At 38.5% G+C, this 20,285-nt stretch overlaps 1 protein-coding gene across 1 annotated transcript; it reads right to left on the bottom strand.

The window, feature by feature from the left end:
* Positions 1-110: 110 nt before the first annotated feature.
* LOC120291289 (calcium-transporting ATPase 8, plasma membrane-type-like) lies at positions 111-20,042 on the bottom strand. Its single transcript, XM_039308458.1, has 35 exons — positions 19,889-20,042; positions 17,703-17,893; positions 15,097-15,213; positions 14,970-15,009; positions 13,323-13,429; positions 12,861-12,992; positions 12,607-12,696; positions 12,059-12,128; positions 11,578-11,648; positions 11,415-11,498; positions 11,247-11,324; positions 11,087-11,158; positions 8,234-8,317; positions 8,056-8,138; positions 7,844-7,952; positions 7,713-7,768; positions 7,448-7,490; positions 7,269-7,352; positions 6,853-6,990; positions 6,712-6,777; positions 6,515-6,613; positions 5,384-5,494; positions 4,677-4,847; positions 4,248-4,307; positions 3,643-3,807; positions 3,443-3,559; positions 2,883-2,981; positions 2,415-2,552; positions 2,228-2,328; positions 1,986-2,031; positions 1,772-1,906; positions 1,002-1,109; positions 825-916; positions 500-600; positions 111-414 (listed from the first exon to the last, which is right to left on the bottom strand). The coding sequence occupies exons 1-34, from the start codon at positions 20,040-20,042 to the stop codon at positions 516-518; spliced, it is 3,396 nt and encodes a 1,131-aa protein (XP_039164392.1). The 3' UTR covers positions 111-414; positions 500-515.
* Positions 20,043-20,285: the final 243 nt, after the last annotated feature.

Here is a 20,285-nt window from a genome sequence, read left to right on the forward strand (position 1 = left end):
GGCCTTTAGAGAGAAAAGTGAAATGCTTTCTGAACAACCCGTCCTCCCCTATGAAAAGCATGACAACTTGAGCTTCTTAGTCGACAGGCCTTTGTCAAACTGCAAACACATTAGCAACCTTCATTTCAGTTGGACTTTTAATCCAATACTTGCATTCACATAGAGTGATACCAGCGAAACAAACAGGAAACGAATTCTGTATGAAAAAAAAGTACACCCGAACTCATGTACAATCCGCACAAAGCATTGATTCAGTGAAAACTACCCAAATACATCCGAAAAATTTCAAAATGGGTAGTGATCCATGGTGTGTCAGAACTACCATCTATGTCAGAAGTGTACTATCAACACATCGTGTCGTCCTGTAAACTAGACACACCCCGTCCCAGCTCATTCAAGATTCACCCAGTTGACCTGCAGGAGGAAAAGGAAAATTAGCTGCAGGGCAACAGAAATTATGGGTACTTAGTGTGCACAGAAAGCAGCAAAGATCTCTTACTTCCACGATTTCGTCATCAATGACAGAATATTCTTGCAAGATACACATGAATCGGAGTTCTGGGGACGGGTAGTAACTTTCCAACAACAGCCAGAGGCCAACTGTTTTCAAAGACGAGAGAACCATAAAGGAAAGACCATTAACAAAGAGTTGACAAATTCGATAAAAAAGCAAGTGGTGACTGGTGTTACTGCTCTTTTCATAATGTTTTATTATTCGATGCACCAACAAAAGTTCAAATAAAATAAACGGTCATAAGAATTAGAATGTTATAAGAAACTCTCCAGTCACCATCGATATCACGAGAGATATACAAGTTACGGACCTGATAAAAGCAATGATAATGGATATGATCCACTGCGTCCAATTAAGTCTCACTGTTGAAGTGAACTTCCCAAGAAACTCTATGATAATGACCTGAAGAGAAGGCAAGATAAAGGATCATCACAAATTTTAAAATGATATCTTGACTCAATCAAGAAAAATGCTGGAAGGTTCTCACCTGAAGTACAAGAGTCAGACCTACTATCCCCATGAAGAGACGATTCTTTGTGATTCCCTTGAACACATTAAACTCATCTGGTTTCCGGGCATTAAATTCATTGAATATCTGAAGATCCAACATTCACATGCTTGTCAAAATTACGGGATAAAAGAAGAAAATGAGAGAATTCTGAATCTTCTTGGTAATAGCATCATGAATACAGGCAAGCTTAGATAGAAATGAAAATCCATTGTCAATGGGCCCCTCGAGCTGATGCGCAGACGACATGAATCAGAATCAGCACAGCATTTGCATTAACCAGTTATGGTATCCACCATTAAATAGCCAACAAAACAATAAACAAGCAAATTCAGGTTCCATGTGATAAACAGACTTTCCAAGTGCTCTCCCTCCAGAATTTGTAGCTCTGGAGTGGTTGGCTTCCATATATAGGCAGAAAATGTGCTAGTTGGCACACTGCAGGGATCTCTCTCTCTCACACACACACTAAGTAGTAGTTGTCCTCAAACGATAAGAATGCCATAGAGAAACCCACTTGCAAGCAATTATAAATCAATTTCTTTCCTTGCCCAAGAAAATAGATTCAATGTTGAAGTACATTTCGCAGATCATTCGATCTTCTCAGCTGATGAAATAATTCCATTGCCAAATGTCCTAACTAGAGATCCAACCCATTCAATTCCAAAAGAAGAAAACGCATAAGTAACTCTAGCAGCCCAGAACCATCGATCGTTCTGTCTTCTATGACTGTAAGGCACCAAACTTACTTGGCAAAAGACGAAAGCGTTGAAGATCAGTGTATTCTTCACTTTGTTAGCATGATCCCTGGTATCATGCCCTAAATTCAGTAAGCTTCTACCTCGGAAATTGAGGACAAGCAGGACACTCACTTGATAGGCAGCCTAAAGATCCAAACTCTACATTGTTAGGAGCAAAAAGCCAGCAGAAACTCTTTTGAAATAAATGTGTTAGTGGCCATACCTGTATCAATAAATTCCTCCACATGATATTTGTAATAAGAGATTCTCTGCAATTGAGAAATCGCCCACTCAGTGCGCAGTCAGAGTAAGGATAAACAACGGGTTCCAACAAGTACAGAAAAAAATTGCAACACAGATTTAAAGAAACAGAGATTAAAAAGAAAAAAAAAAAAACATTATCTCCAAGCTTGGGACCGAAATTCTTGAACTATATTGCACCCAATAACAACCACTTACTCTTACCTCCTACCGACAGGATCCCTATGCATAAGGTGGTCAGTTGGAGGCTCAGTGGCCAGTGCTAATGCCCCAAGGGTGTCCATGATAAGATTAACCCAGAGAAGCTGCAAGCAAAGAGAAAAATTCAGAACTAGAAAAAGGAAATTTCATGTGGAGGTCTGCACCGCAGGCAGGGAGGGAGGGAGAGTACCTGCACTGCATTCAGTGGAACATCACCTGAGGAAACAGCAGCAACAACGTTTATGATAAGAGCTGCAACGTTAACAGTAAGCTGAAACTGGATAAATTTTTGAATATTTGCATACACAGATCTTCCCCACCTGACAACCTATCAGAAAGATTTGCATATCAGAAAGATTTCCAAATGTGCAGGCGAAATTCAAGTATTGACTTGTTTGAGGAATGTACACCAGGTACCAAGTCAAGTAAAGTTGCACAATACCAATCTAAATCCAGTCAAATAAGTACATATATTTACAGAGAGAAAACTTTCCAGGTAACTAGTGTACTCAAGCTACCCTACAACTTGACTGCCATCAGTTAGACTTCTCTTCAGAAAAGTTCAATAAAACAATAAACTCTGTCATGAACATGCTGAATTCCTCGTTTAATTAAATTAGGGCAGAATACCATGAAAGACCAGCATCAATTTACTAACCTTAACAACAGAAGCGAAATTATCATCCAAAATTATGATGTCCGAACTCTCTTTTGCAACTTCTGTCCCTTGAATACCCATCGCGAGGCCAATATCTGCCTGAACTCCAAGATCAAATAGACATCCAAGCAACAAAATTATTGGATGAAAAGAGTTCAAAATCAATGCACAACATAAAGGCATTGTTCTATGCAGACCAAAGCGAGAGCCATTCATGACTACAAAAATTTTCTAAAAGTATGGCAAGCTAAGATCCAGCATTTTTTACTAACTTGCAAACTTACCACCTCATAATAGAAACAAGAACAAGCAAACTTCCAGACTCGGAGTGAGTTCAAGACTACAACCAAATTTACCAACATACTGCTCAGCAAGATACTATGAGACATCTAGGGACTTGAAGACTATAAACCAGTTATGTAAAAAGATTTCAAGGCATCTTGGTCTGGTGTATATGCTGAATCTTTGAGATGCTAGAATGAGAAATGTCATGAATCAATGAAAAAGGCAATGACATCAGTAGGACATCAAAGGAATCCCGAGAAAAACGGTGTGTCAACCTCATGTAGAGCAGGAGCATCATTAGTGCCATCCCCAGTTACAGCTACAACATGTCCTCGCTTTCTCAATGCTTGAACAAGCAGAAGCTTGTCATTAGGAGATGATCTTCCCATAACCTGGTGCAAAAACAGAAAAAATTATTAGGATACCTTCAAATAGAAGACATGATTGATTACACAAAAGAGAAGCGATGTCATACTGATATCTTCTCAGCAACTTCTTCTCTTTGTGCATCAGTTAAGGAACGAAAAGCTTTTCCTTCGATAAGGTTTGGTGCTGTAGCATCTGCTTCTGGATCTAGTATCCCGCATTCCAAAGCAATTGCTTTGGCAGTTTGGAGATTGTCACCAGTAACCATTCGTACCTATAACCCAATAAGGTGCATTACCCACTGAGGTCAGATCTAGATAAGTACCTATGCTCAATCTGTCGTGCTTCAGAAGATTAATATTCGAAATCCAGCATCAATAATTAGCATCCTAAGAAAGAAATTTTTGAAGTTCTCTACACTGAAATGACTAAATGACAATGTACTTTGATAAGCAGAATCTCAATGTCTTAGCCTTCGGAATAACCTCATTATGCAAGGATAAATTATGCTCGACCATTTTCCAATGAAAAGCATCGAAACAACATAAACATCCGATACGACCACCTAAAGGGGGATGCAAATGATGAGAAATTCAAATTTTGAGTTGCAGAAATAATAATAAGAGGGAGAAAAGAAAAAGAAGGAAGTAGAACAGAGGAAGGATCATTTCCCCAAATTACCGATCCAAAAAATATTCAAAAAAACAAACTTACCTTAACTCCAGCATTTTGGCATAGTTTCACTGCATCTTTCACTCCAGGACGACAAGGATCCTGCACATTATGAAAGTGTAAGAGAGTTTGTCATAGGTATTGAAAGTGAGTATAGCAAATGATTGACAATGCATCTGGGGAAATTTAAGAAAATATTTTCCGTCGTCACTTGCCAGCCACTTGTACCAAGACAGAGTTCTATGGGATTCTGGAATATTACTATTTGGATCAACAAGCCAATATCAATAAAATGACACAAACATTAAGCTTCTCCTTAGGTCCACGATAAGAACTCTTCAAGTCATGGAAAAGCACTGGAGTGTCCAAACAATTTAAAACATTCCTAAAGTTACATACAGAGATAGGAACAAATAAAAATCAATGTCCTTTTCAGTTAAAATTATATGCACTGCTTGACAAGAATCCTACCTTTATGCCTACAATAGCCAGTAAAATAAGCTCATCCTCAGGTAATGCCCATTTGGCCAACCATTCTTCATCTAGAGGAATGTCTTTTATGTCATAGGGTCTATATGCAATGGCAATGCAGCGTAGACTACCAGCAGCCATATCTTCAATAGTCTTTCTAAAGTACATCTCCTGCAAAACAGGAAAAACTCATTTAAAGATCATCCATCAATACTGTCAATGATTAGTGACAAGCAAGAAAACATGAATAAAACAATTTACCACCATACATCTAAGACTATGAAAAAGCCTATTCTCTTTCTCAGAAGATTTAAGAACTTCAACAGTAAATAAAAGCATAACATGTATATAAAAGTACCAACATGAAATGTACATGCAAACCAAGGTATTCAAGAATGGTTGTGTTGGAAAGAGTAGTCCGGAGGACTCTAAGATCTGCCTCCATGGAATGTAATGAGTAATGCATAAAATTTCCAAAACTAGATGGTCAAAAAAAGAGCGAGAATATGTCAAGGCAATATCATGAAGAATGTAAGTGCAATACCAGAGTGTGTGCTATGCCATCACATAAAGAACATTACAGCAATAAAATGAAATTTCGTCTATTAGTATTGCAAACTACGACAGTACTGTGAAAGATGCCGGCAAGAAAAACCATAGCAGCTATTGAATTGCTATAGATAACAATAGTCAATTATTTCCCAAACCTTATCTTCATCCATTGCTACAACTTGATCATTGGCATCCATGTACTTTGTACAAGAAGCTAAAACTATTTCAGCAGCTCCTTTCCAGTGTATGTGAGCTTCTGAGTCTGGCTGTGCATGGAAGATAAAGGACAATCATTAATTATGGTTTACATTGCATCACTATACAATCGTAGCATAAATCTGCAGGACATTTAACACTGTCACAACTCAACACAGTAACTGTGTGCATTTTGATGTGCATCATAACCAAGTACTAGCCAAGAACAAAAGTTAATTCCCTTAAAACAGCAAATACTTCTGTTCTTCAGACCACCAAAGATTTAGTTAAAGAAAAACAAATAAATGGTTCATGAACCCAACAGTTACCGGCCTTTACACCACTATCATATAGAAATGATGCATGGCTTTGCCCCATAGTAATGGCTAGTAAAATCTCAGATCTGATTCTGAGATCCATCTACTGCTCGATCTAAAACTTAAGGACCAATATCCAGATCGTATCACGTTGGCATAATAAGGGGATTTGCATCCTACTTGACAAAATCAGATGATCGTAGTATCCGATCTTGTCAACTCAATATCATTTAAATTTGTTCTATTTAGTCTAGTATAGCTATAAATATAGGCTTGAGATATAATCTTTGGAAATTTAAGCTCAGGAAACCTATTATTATTTACTTTAAAATTATAAGTACTTTAAAAGTTTCCAGAACTTACTAATTCAGACTCAACTACAATATAGTCCTTCAGACACCCTGAACTGGACCATCCCTAAGTGAAATCGTTATTCATAGTTTTATTATGCCTCAGAAATCTGAACTTCATTGTCCCTGAAACCCATTTAAAATGGTAAGCACAAAGAAAAGCACCGCACTGATACTGCCTTAAAACTAAATAAAGCTGTTCAAGGGTGTACACGACAGTCTCTTCACTGTCTACGAGTTATTATTATGTACACTATCTGCATGACTAGATCTTTTTATTCTGGCCAATCTGCATGAAAAAATTCACAAAACAATATGATAACAATAAGCCGGTGTGTGCATGTACGTATTTATGTATATTGAAGCAAACATCCTCTGCGGCAGCAAATTCATGATCACTGAAACCAAAGACTGAGAAGTATACCAGCTTTACAGCAACTCCGCCTCGTTTTTTCTCAGAATTGAAAGGGAAAACATGAATTATAGAGGATTTTGACCTAACAGCTTCAAAATCCATCCCCAGCTGCAAATGAGGCATCATGATTAGTTTAACATATTATTGCACCTGAATCAAATAGATGAGCTAAAGATAGGAAAGCGATAGAAATCTTAAGCATGAACCTTGATCCCCCACTGTAAAATGGCCTTTTCAGTTGGTGAACCAGATACCTCTACATCTCCCCCAGTCTAAAGAAGTTCAAACACAGGAAGTTATTATTGGTCACTGGTATCAAACACCCATTACTGATGCTGCAACCTCACCTCAGGCACATAAACACTGCCATTTGAATTCTGAGCAATGCCTTCAATCAATAGAGAAATCAGAGAAGTTGATAACTGTGAGTTGCTGTCTGGAGGATCAACTTTTCTTCCACAAGCATAAGCCTCAACCACAGTCATCTGTCACAATATGGACATTTTCTTAACATTATTAAGGGTCTCAAATTTTCTTTCCAAAACCATATCTCCTTTGGGGTCATTCATAAACAAACTATTAACCTAGAAATAATGGTATCTAGAACACCATCATATAATATCTGCACGCAATCGTGTTTCACTGCTACAACAGCCATGTGGCTCTTAAATGATTCAAATCTACTTGCACTCAGATAAACAGCAATTTAGGAGACCTCGACACCATGCTTAGATCAGCAAAAGCAGCCTGTAACAGCACATACCTGATTTAAAGTCAAGGTTCCGGTTTTATCACTACAGATAGTTGTGGCAGAGCCCATAGTCTCGCATGCAGAAAGCCTTCGCACCTGAGATTTTTTCAGATTGGTGATTAGGAATTTCCTTTTTTTGCCATAAAACATTCAAATGAAAGTCCCATAAGAGGAGAAAACCATCTCCATACCAAAGCTTTGTCCGCCATCATCTTTCTCATTGAGTAAGCAAGTCTGTACATTGCATCAAAGGTAAAGATGAGAGACAAACGAAGATTGTAATTTTTCACATAAATCCATTCAAAGACCACACAGATGATTATGGAAATGATATACTATCCAGCTAAATCAAGTTCTACAAATTCAATGTGATGAAAAGCAACAGTAAGATGGAAAGGACAGCACCAATGTCAATGTTGTATTGAGAAGTCTGTTCATTATAGGGGACAAACTTACGTCAATGTAACAGCTAAAGGAAGCCCTTCAGGTACTGCAACTACCACAATGGTAACCTGGAAGGTTTGAAAGTCATTGAAGATCTAACTGATATTAATTTGCAAAACCTATTCCATCAGAAATGCACTTACTGCTACAGTGATTATTTTGATCGCTCCATCGACAGCATCACTAACACTAGTTTTCCCAGCCTTAAACTGAACGGTGCCATCTGGATTTTTCGTATGGCCAGTAAAAAATCTGCATAAAGCTTGAGTTTGTAAGATCTATTACAATTTCAATTTAAGGATTTAATGCAACTGCAGTTGCATTTTTATTTTATTTTTTTAACAACAGCAGTTACCTTGCCAAAAGAACAACCAAAACAGCAACAGCTACAGACAGTCCAACAATACCAATGAAAGTAGCAACCCCATTCAAGCGAACCTAATATAAGAGCGAAGAAATCAGCATGACTAGAAAATCCATATCTATCAAAAAAATAATATGGAAATGATAAAAACAAGTGTAAAGAAACTAACCTGCAGGGGTGTCTCTTCCCCAGTATCTTCTGATATACTAGCCATGAGCAAACCCCACTCGGTATTAATCCCCACACTCGTCACCTAAGAAGCAAAAAAATCAGAAATGTGAGGAAGAAGACAGCTGGAATCAAACCTTGATTTGTGATAAAGACGAACTTGAAACAGAGTAACCCCCATCTCAGGAAGCAGCAATATTGACAAACTAACATTCCGACATCACAGACAAGCATATAAAGAACCCTGCAGCTTGAAATCCATTGAGAGACATGCAGATGGTCATGAAGGGCAGAGAGAAGGGTATAAATGCATGTTCCAAGGGATGGAGCCATTCATTCAATTCAAATTTGACCCACCTCCTCCTAATGCAGCTTCAAGAAGAGAACAAACCATGTCTTTCTAAATATTTCAGTACTTTCTTTAAATCTTCTCTTTCACCAGTAAATTGAGCCTACTTTCGACATCAAAATTTTCACCTCTCTTTTTCCTTCAAGTAACAAAAGATTACAAACAGACAGAAATTTGCTTATCTAAGAACAAATGACTCCATTTTAAGGGTCCACCCTCTATTTCAAAACAAAGAGTTGAAATTAAGGCCTTGTTTGGTAACGTTTTTGCTTCTTTATTTTTCCGTTCTTTTGTTGCCCAGAACAGAAAAAAATCCGTTTGATAACATCACTGATTTTTATATTCTCCAAATAAGTTAGGGTTTGAATGATAATCATTGTGTTTATTTATTTTTCTATTTTTCTATTCTCCAAAACAAATTTGGAACAAAACCCATTTGGTAATACAATTTTTTTTTAAAACAAATTTCTACTTCAAAAATAGATGGGTTAATACCTCCTAAAAACCTCAAACTGGTACACTTGTGACAAATTTACCCAAACTATTTTTTTGACCATGAAAAACCCCAAACCTACACATGTGACAAATTTATCTCGACGACCATAAAAAAACCCTAAAATGGTATATTTATGACGAATTTACCCCAAACTAATTTGTTCGACCACAAAAACCCCAAACTAATAAATTTGTGATAAATATACCCTTTGCTAAATTGGATTAATACTACAAAAAATCATAAAAATTGTGAACTCTAACAAACGAATCGTAAAATCCCAAATTGGTATACTAATCAATTGTCACGTGTTATTTAATTTAATAATTTGACAATAAAATTTAACGAAAACTAACAGAGGGTAAATTTGTCGCAAGTGTATCGGTTTGGGGTAAATTTGTCAAAGGTATACTAGTTTGGGGTTTTTGGTGGTCAAAAATAGTTTGGGGTAAATTTGTCACAAGTATACCGGTTTAGGGTTTTTAAGGGTATTAACCCAAAATAGATTTAGACTAGAAATAATAAATTAAAATTTTTAACTTTTCTATTTCTAGAACAAAAGTGCAAAATGAAGACTTTTTTTCATCGTTCACTCTCGTCATTGCTCGCCGTCAACCTAGCCACTCGAAACATCGAACACCCATCATCGGCTGCCCGCCACTTGCCACTAGCCGCTGCCTACCCACTCGCCCGCTCATCTCCCACCGCCAATCACCGGCCACCAGCCCCCACTCCCGGCCGTCGGTCGCCAAACACCACCCACCCACCTCCCACGGCCCGATCGCCAATTGCCGACATCGAGATACTGCCCGCCCATTACCAATTGGCCATCAACCACCGGACAACTTCCACCACCACTCGAGAGAGAAATTTTGTGTTGTTCAAATGAATTTGTATTTCAAAAATATTTTATAGGGATATCAAACGCATAATTTTTGTTCAAAAACATGTTCGGAAAATAAAAAAAAAATTAATTTCTAACTAGTAATTGATTTCAAACAAAATGGCTATCATTCGCCCTTTAGAAGTTAAGATATAGATTTGGAACAAAATAAAAAGTAAAAAAACTTACTTCTTTGTTCCCAATTGACACAAGGTTCGGTCTCTTGCCTTGATTCGAGTCCCCATTTTTCGAATAAAGAAATAAAATTAATAAAAATTCAAAAATTTAGGAAAAAATTAGAAATTATATTTTGAGTAGTTTTACTAGATTTTAATGTTAATTATAGTTTAGAATTAGTTTAGCACAAAAAATGTGAAAATATTTTGATGAAAATTAGATTCAAGATTATAATCTTTTAGGACTATATTATGTGGATTTTCGAATGCCATTTTCTATTAGAGACGATGCTAGGTCACAAACGCTTGGTGACTACGGCAACATTTGCCCCTTCTCAAAAAAATCTATACACCTATTTATTGGAATGCCCAGAGATTTACTGTCAACCTCTTCATATTATGACTTATAAACCAATGGTACTCTATTGCCATTTCCAACCATCCAACTATTATGTTGGATTTTTATAGGTCATTTTAGAATATCTTTGATCAATTAAATCATTACAAAAATCCAGTTTTATCCAAACATGAAAAGTTAAAGTCTCTTTATAATTAAATAAAAAAAAATTGGGAATAGAATTGTTCTTTTTCTATTTCAAGAATAGAAATTTTATGTAGTTATCAAACATGTTCTGCTACTTAGAAGCTCTAGGGAATAGAAATAGAAAAACTATTTCTGAACATAAATTATTCCCGAGTACAATAAATTACCGAACGCACCCTAAAAGAGTCGTGCTTCTTTACCAAATTAATTCAAGAACTCATGACTATCAATTTTACAACCCACATCTAACAAAGAACGAGGTAGAGTAGCAATATGTTGCAAGAAAATTAGCCACTTGTTGCAAGAAAATTAGCCATCTCATGAAGTATGAATCTTTTCTGTGATGCGAAATAAGAGCATTGAGAAGTATGCTGAGGAAAGCAAAATAGAAGAATGAGAAAAATCTTACAAGCATAGTGCCGTGGCCATCTGCAACTTTGCAGCCAGACATTAGAAAGGGATCCTTTGCATCCTTGTGAACCTGATCAAAACATTAAAATGAAATAAGAAAGACCAGCTTGTGAACAGATTCATTGCACAGTGAGAGCATAATCTCCACGACACATTACAATTTTGCTCTCTCCAGTCATGCTTGATTCGTCAATTGCCAGGGAGTGACCAGAAATCAAGACTCCATCCGCGGGGACCTGGAGAGAAAAGTAAACATCACGTATAAGAACATATCCAGTGAACACAAGGGCAGCTTACCAAATCCAGAACTGGTTTAAGTTACTTGCCTGATCACCAATGTTAAGGGGGACAACATCACCAACTAAGAGATCATATATTGAAACTTCCACTCTTCTGCCACCTCTGACAACCTACAAACATGCAACAACTTCATCCATATGCATACAGGAAAGAGAAGTGTAAGACATTCATCTCATAAAAATTACCCACCTCCAAGTGTATATTTCTTTTCTCCTCATTTAAGTTTTGAAACTGCAGAGACTGTCTGTAATCACTTATTGCTGCAGACGAGAATCCAACCCCAATTAGGAGACTAATGTATCTCACAGCAGTCAACAGCATCCAAAGTGGAAAAACTATTATTTACTGCAAATCAACACACTGATTGCTTTCCCTTATTGAATTATTCTAGAACCTTATCAGAAGAAACTAAAACATGCAGCAATACAACGTGTCTCCTGGGCACAAAAATCATGATCTGATCAATCAGAAGGAAATATTCAGCATGTTAACATTCTCCTGAGTTTGTAAGTTATCATCTGATCAATCAGCAAAAACATTTCCCGGTCACCATGACGGAGTAGCTAAAATTGTCAAATTGAATATGCACCGAATAAAATATTTAAAATCTTAAAGCATGTGTCAACAAAATTCCAATGCAAACAAGTCTTGTAATCAAACTGAATCCTACCTGTGACAACAATGACGAGAATAACAGCAAAAGCAATGCTCCCACCATCATACCATCCTTCCTTAATGCCCTAAAATAAGCACACCAGAATAGAATGCATGATCAATCTTTAAATAAAAAGTGATCAAAAGACTCATGATATCATGCAACCAAAGAAAAAAAAAAACATATGCTTAAAAAACAGGAATTCACATGACAGATGAGACATACGCACTGCTTGTCAGATAGGAGAAACATGCGTTCACTTGTATTGATAAAAAATAATTAAATGATTAATCTTAAAAGTGATAAGCTAGATAGGAACTTATTTTGTCCCTATGCCAATGCATCTTTATGGTGGCATGCACAGGAAAGTAATCCGGGTCAAGACCATTATATGCACCAAGCAATATTGCTCTCTTTTTCTTTTTCTTTTTATGTTAGTTATGTCAGCTTGGGCAAGGAATGAGAACATATAAAAATACCAATCAAGATAAAGCAACTAGAAAGAAACTAAGACAAATAATAATCGCATCACTGTCACTCATATGTGAGCAGGCCAGTCCCACCTCCGACTTTATTCCAAGCACCAAAGAAGCCACTGCAGCTATAATCAGTATGATCAAAGTAAGATCCTGCCAGGCTTCCCAAAGGAACATCTACATGATACAAAAGACAAAAGATGAAGTACTGATGAGAATACTAATAAATAGATGAAAAAAGTAGCTAGGCTAAACTCTTAATCAACAAACAAAACCTATGTGTCCAAACCGAAAAAAGAAAGAGAATACAAAAAGCATGAGGGTAATGTCAAAGAGATTACCCAAAAAGTCCTTCCTTTTTTCCGAGGATATGTATTTGATCCATATGTGTTCTTTCGAGCCAAAGAATCAGCATCATCTCCATGAATACCCTTCTCCAAATTTGTCTTCAACAACTCTGCTAGTCCTTTAACCTAATCATTCCATTGCCAGATTAAATCACAGAAAAGGAAAAGAACTCCCAAATCACTTCTTTTTTCTCCATTTTTTAGATGTTCAAACAATTTTAACTATCCTCACTAGAAAAAAGGAGACAAGTTATTTGTTGTTTTTCTAGTACCGCCCTTGGCTGCAGTGCTGCAAAATACAATAGTTCTGGGAAAAGCCACATTTTTCTCAATAGAAAGGGATAGAACGACAGATAGTAGTTGTCGGGATGCAACACATATAACTTAAAGTTCCAAGGAAATCCGCCACATTTTTCGCAACATAAAGCAAGAAGTATTCTCTTTTGGTATAATTACCCCTCCATACTCCCCCAGAGTAGATACGTCATGGTCTCTGGTCATCAAAGCAAGTTGCTCTTGACCAATCCCAAAATCACCACTTGGGATGGGTGTTTTTGAGATTCCTGGGGAAAAAAAGGGAGGAAAAGAAGAGCTTATTTAAGATTTTCCAGCTGCATTGTGTGATCATGCCAAACAAGCAAACTACACATACACACATTTTCACGTCAAAATTTATTTCGCACAAAGACATAGTACAACTCAGGAACATAGAACCTATAAACTTTTTGACAATGAAAGCACACATTAAGACATAAGGCATCAATAGAAGATGAGAAATTTATAAAACAAAAAGAAACATCAACAAACTAGCACACCAGCAATACTGAAAGGAAACTGTGAAGGAGGAGCTGGAAACCACTACAAGGAACGGAAATTTTAATGTCCCATTTATGGCTAAATTGTAAGAGATCTGCAATAGGGGTGTGCAAAAGAACTGGAACCCACTCGGACCGCCCGGAACCAGACCGGAACCACTCGGAACAGGTGGTTCTTGAGGGAACCGGTCCAGTTCTCGGTTCCAATTCATGGGAACCGATGGGTACCGCTCCGGTTCCCGGTTCCATGGGTAGATCCGTCCACCCGCCCACCTGAACCGGACCGACTATTTTAAAATAATATATTAATTTTTAATATTAATCTTTAGTGAGCTAAAGAGTTTTAGATATCAATAATTGATATAAGTTTTTCTCCTAACCAGAGAAGGCATATAAATATTATGTATTAGTACCAAGGCGCTGGGCCCACTTGTAAGTAATAAGCTGAAAAAATGAATTTAAAAAGGAAACTTACTATGTTTATGAAAATTTGTTTACAGAAACAACGATGCTAGTTCTACACTTTCTTTGATTAAAGACACCCTTTCTGTAGTTAACTTTTCAAACTATCCTTCATTGTTTTCATCCGCGGTTGCATATAACTTCCTTCTGGTTTGTCTTTGAAATAAGGAGAATACTCTAGCTTCATGACGTTGACATTGCACTCCAACCACTACGGCATCACCACCCCAACTAGGGGTGTGCAAAAGAACCAGGATTCGCCCAGAACCGGTGGTTCTTGAGAGAACTAGTCTGATTCCGGTTCCAAAAATGGGAACCGATGGGTACCGGTTCGGTTCCTGGTTCCATGGACGGTCCATTTGTCTGTCCCTTTCGCTATCTCTCTATTCGGCCCTCCGGTGTCGATTTTCCGACACCGTCGCCCTCGACAGTAAGTTAGCAACAGATTCGTGTGGAAGGATCTACCCAACAAGATCCACCTCAAGATCTTCGAGACCGATTCCATGGATCCATTCGGGAAACGGACCGGACCAGCGGTCCAGTTCTCGGGTGGATCCCAACTCCAATTTTTTGGAACCGGTCCTTAGCAGGCGGTTCCCGGTTCTAGGTCAGGAACCCCCCGCCCAGACCATGCACACCCCTAATCTGCAATATAAAACTACTCCCGCACATTAATAAATATGGATTATTAACTCCCCATTTTGACATGCATAGCATGACATGGTGCCGATTCAATAGCATATTTATGTCAGCAAAGAGAAATGCACCCAAGAAGTATCAAAGCTTGCGCCTAGTCCAATTAAGCACAAGAAGGAGAAATAAGTACCATTAGCTTGTTGGCCTTGTGCTTTGAAAAGCTGTGCAGCCTGATGCAATGAAAAAGTTCAGTTAAATGTCACAGGTACATATAAGAAGTCCCCCTAAAAGATTGAAACTTGATATAGTCAACTTACGCGTATGGCCTGGGCATGAGTTCTAATTGTCTGCAGTGTTTTCTTCACTTGTTCTTCCTTCTTCAAGTCAAGGGTGTATCTAAATCGACGAGAGGCGTTCAACACAAGTGCAGCTTGCTACAAGCATACATAATTAGGTAAATAAGGATTAAAGAATTCACAACAATCCAAATAATTTATCAACTACAGAAGCAATCCGATGTCATCCGACTTCTATTTCACGATTTAGTCCAAAGTAATACAGAAAGATGTCCCTGGGAAAGGAAATAAAGTATAAAAAGCTTGTAAATCAGAACGGTATTGTGGCAATAAAAGTTTAACGGAGATCTGTTAAATATGAGCCATGACATATAATGATACCCTCTTTTCAAGTAGATGATGTGGAAAAGCATCCATATATGAATTGGAAAATCAATTTGGATAATATTATTTAAAAACCAAAAAGAGAAACACCCAAAAAAAAAAAAAAAAAAAAAGTGGTAATAAACAGCAAGCCATGAAGAAGAGATCCCTTGTAACATAAAGAGTTTCTAAGTTTAGAGGTGTCTAGACTACCTTTTATTTAATCTGTAATACTTAAAACCTTCCAAATTATTCAAATGTTATCAGGAAGAATCTCACATGATATTCCATAACTGGAAGAAAATTCATAGGTAGACGTCAGAAGTTGTTGATAAGCGCAAGCAGACAGGCTCTACATCACACAACTCACATGCACACAATCCCTAGAGGCAAAGTCACTTTCATAAGCATCTTAATAAGGAAAATCCAAACATATTTTTAACACTCTTCTAGTCAAGAATCTAACAATAAAATCTTGCTCCAAGTATAGTTTTAAGAAATTCAAACAAAGTAGATCCGAATGGACTCTAGTGCTGACTAGATTAATCAAACTTGGGGAAAATATCATAAATAATTACCATCTTCAAGTCCCTATAGAACACTAATCATTTTCCATAGACCTTTCTAACCTTAATCTAGAATCATGCTCCAGGTTTACGAAAAAGGAAGTCAAACAAGCTATATTGCAATAGACCACCAATACTCATAACAATATCATAATCCAACTTGGGGATATATCATGGAGTAGCTATGATCTTGCAATGTCCAACAGAGCCTTGATAGTGTAATAGACCACTGACAAAATATTTTCAACAAAATTTTGCAATCATGTCAATATATTGAGACTCATGCCTTGTATGATCCAATGGTTATAGCTTACTCTCCTCCAAATGGAGGAAATTAGACCTTGAATTGTCAACCTTTAAACAATTAAATTCACCCAATTCATCCTCATCATGACAAATTATGCGGAACTTCAACAAAAATGGAGTAATACAACAATCAATGCCGTTCCTCAACAATATTTCCTTTCTTTGAGCAAACTCTCCCATAGAAGTTTCCAATCCATTCCTTCAACTTGTCCAATAGCACAGAAACATTCTCCTTAAAATTGCATTCATATTCCTAGACACATTCATTGGTTCATTCTTTGCCTCCTGCGACACATCTTCATTGAACATTGATCTACCACATGACCTTATTTAACATATCAGAAGTACGCACCAGTCAAGCTCTTTGTCTAGCTTAAATAGTCGAGCGTCTTGAGACTCCGCTCACCTCCAAACACATTACACAGTCCAAGTCATCTATACTCAGGCATATCTTTCTCGTTACTTCGTAACGCCTCTACATCTTTGCATCGATAAGGAGAGGAAGAGTGATTGTGTTAGTTGACTGCCGTCTATGACCTCACCAACTTTTGTTTACGGATGCAATGAAAATCCACCCATCCTTCCAAGAACCTGACAAGAAACTTCAAACTTGAGGTCAATTCCTCAATCTTTCTGTGAGAGAGTATGAACGATAGGTTCAACTCATCATTGGTTTCATGGAGAAGAGAAAGAACAGACGCACCTAGGATCCTTCTCATCGATCTCCCACTAACGTACAAAAGCAAGAATCATTTTTCCGACTTGGGAAAGCGTGAAAAGTTCACAGAATAGGGCATGGTTTTGGCTCCACAGCAATAGCTTAACCCAAGCATGGATGGTCCACCTCAAACCAACTTTACCAAAACCAAAAAATAGGGTGATAAGTAGGTTTCACATTTTTGGGTTGATATTAATTGGTGTTATCTAAGACGGTAATATTTGATGGAATAAATAGAACCTCAAATTCCACTGACGCGATATAGTATCACATAAAATGCTTAGTCCAATCTCGGCCTTGAGCAACTGAGAAGTTTTAAGACAAATCTTAAATGTTAAATCGCCTTTTTCATCGCCTTTTTCATCGACTCACGGTCCGCGCCACAGACCTCAAAGATGACAGATCATTCTCTTCACTTTTGTGTGTGCGTGCGAATCCAGCGAGAACAAGAAGTCAAACATTTATACATACATTAATCAATGATTCCGCGCAGGTATCACTTCGAAAAGGAGACGGACAGATATGGACAATGACGCGAAATGCCCTTAATTTAACCGGATAGATCATATCGCAAAGAGGATAAGTAGGGCCTTCCCCCCCAAAAAAAAAAAAAAATAAATAAATAACGAAGACAAAATAAAAAGGAGAGAGCGCAATAGATCAGAATAAATTACCCTCCATCGCCTGAGACGATCCCGGGGGACGTGCTTAGTGCTGGTGATGTCGAAAGGATCATCGGAGGGCTCGCCCGCCTCGGAGCGCCCACCTCCTGCCTCCAAATCACGCCGGCGCCCGGGCGGCTCATCCATTCTGTACCGTCGCAGGAGGGACGACACCGACGGTTCACCCGCTGGAAATCCCTTCTCTGCAAAACGCCAACCGAAAAACACTAGTCTTCAGCGTCAGGACACGCACACCGACGGGAGAACGAAAGCCGCAAGTAAGGAGAGCGGGGGGTGGGTTAGGTTAGGTAGTTTGTCGCTCTCCGTCACCAAACCTTAGCCTCAGTGAAGCCTCTCGCCACTCGAACCGTGAGTTAGAAGCGATTACTCAACAACCGTGAATCCACAAATCGAAGAGCGAACATGGAACACAGTAGAAGAACGGCCGAATCACCCACCACTACCTCTCCTGTTTTATAATTTATCCTCAAAAACATTCTCGAAATCCTCCCCTTACCTTATCCTCTCCCTCGGTCTCTGTCTGTCTCGCTCGAGGAGGTCGGCGTTTTCGTAATGATAGAGACGCTGAAAATGCTGGACGAATGAGTGGGGGGTGGGGTGGGGGAGAAGGAGGTCGGCGTTTTCGTAATGATAGAGACGCTGAAAATGCTGGACGAATGAGTGGGGGTGGGGTGGGGAGAAGGAGGTCGGCGTTTTCGTAATGATAGAGACGCTGAAAATGCTGGACGAATGAGTGGGGGTGGGGTGGGGGAGAAGGAGACGGTTACGAGCTGAACGGCATGCAGTCGGCACACAAAACGCCAATTTCCCTTCTTCTCCAGCTCGGCCCTCCAGATGTCGGCCGGTTTGTCGGTTTTACTCCTTTTGCCGACTCGCGTGCGCTGCTAGATCTTCTGTTAGCGGAACCCCATACTTTATCAAAAAGATCACCGCCTTGTTCAATACAATAATCGTGAATCATGAAAGAGAGATGGATACTGCATCGACAACGACAACCGTCACTTTTTGTCCATACACTCGGCCCACCATCGTGATCCGCACGAAATTCTTCATATTCTATATGAAGAATTTACGCGAGAAATCCTCATCCAATGCATCTCACAATAACTTATAAGGCCATTTATGTCATATTACTCTAAGTCGGAGTGTGTGAAAGTATGATAATGCTATCATATTAGAAGTAAATCGAACAAGATCATGAAAATATATACCTCGTGAGTGGTGCACAAAGCCTAAACTCCTACGGCCTATGTTCCACTTTGCACCAAAGAGAATTAGCTTCAAGAAATTAAAAAGCCATTTGGGGTAATTCTAAAATATGATTAAACGTCACGGAATACACGAACTTTTTTAAGATGGGAAATGGCTTGGGCCAGCAGCAACTTGGGTTCGAACCCATGTGATAGGGATGGCAAAGCAAAGGGAACCACGTGGGCTGCATTACTACCATTTTTGCAGACTGGATCCAACACGTAATAACACTGGGCTCGACTCCCACGTGCCACGTGCCACGCCCCCTTTAGGTGCAGAATAAATCCCGTGCTTCGCTCACCGCCCTTTCCTTCCGGGGACCGCCATGATTGGACCGCTTTACCCCATTCCATCGTCGTTGGACAACATTTTCAAATCGTAGGCAACCTACCATGTTAATAAGTAGTGCAAACTTTCGCCCAAAAAATAAAAAAACCGCAATAAACGGTTAAAAAGGAAGATGCTTCTTTGACTATTGACTGCAAATCTGTGATTTCTCAACCGAAAAACTTGACATTTCCGTCATCTTTCAAATCAAAATACATTCCCACAACTTTGTCAATCCATCTAATACTCTTATCAATAAAATTTTATGAGACCACTACCGACGGTTCCAAAATTTTAAATTTTAAGTTGTTAAATGAAAATATAATTTATTATTTTAATATTTTAATTCTTTTCCTCACACTTAATCTAATCTTTTGTCTTGTCATCTCCCAAACTAAAACATATTAATCCACTTAGTAGGCTTACGAGATTTCATGGGACTACTATCAACTACTTAAAAATTATTAAATGATTATTAAATAAATGCATGATTTATTATTTATATATTATAACAACTCCCTCAATCCGAAAGCTTCGACTGAGAAAAAGAAATGCGATAGATTCAACCGATGTCGATTCCCTAGTATCCATCCACTCACCGGGCATAGCATTCAATCCTGGAGATTGGTGGGGGCGGTCATAAATGGTAATGCACGGTCTATAGACCTCGAGATCCTCATTTAGAACGCCCGTGAAAGCAATAAAGGAGTCGGATTGGATTTCAAGCCGGTCACGCTTTTTCTCGCTTTTCATTAAGTGCGGACGAATCAAGAGAACCTCAATCGTCTCTTTCGATACTGATGGTAAGATAAGATGCAGTTTTATACATGATTATTCTCGAAAGGACGCGAGATGTTTTGCAGATGCTTACCTTGAACGGATGGAGCAAAGATGGTATCCGGAACTTCGCAGGCGCAGAAGCCACGTGCTCCGGCACAATGCCCGTTGCCGCTGCAGGACGAAGAACCCTCAGATGAGCTGAAGAAGAAGAAGAAG

This window comes from Eucalyptus grandis, chromosome 3 (genome assembly GCF_016545825.1).
Source record: "Eucalyptus grandis isolate ANBG69807.140 chromosome 3, ASM1654582v1, whole genome shotgun sequence".
NCBI lineage: Eukaryota > Viridiplantae > Streptophyta > Magnoliopsida > Myrtales > Myrtaceae > Eucalyptus > Eucalyptus grandis.

Coding starts and splice junctions, on each gene's coding strand:
- LOC120291289 (XM_039308458.1), bottom strand. CDS start 20,042: ATGAAAAGCGAGAAAAAGCGTGACCGGCTTGAAATCCAATCCGACTCC. Junction 7,491..7,712: donor CCTTTAGCTGTTACATTGAC/GTAAGTTTGTCC, acceptor TGCAATGTACAG/ACTTGCTTACTCAATGAGAA. Junction 2,032..2,227: donor AGGGATCCTGTCGGTAGGAG/GTAAGAGTAAGT, acceptor TCTCAATTGCAG/AGAATCTCTTATTACAAATA.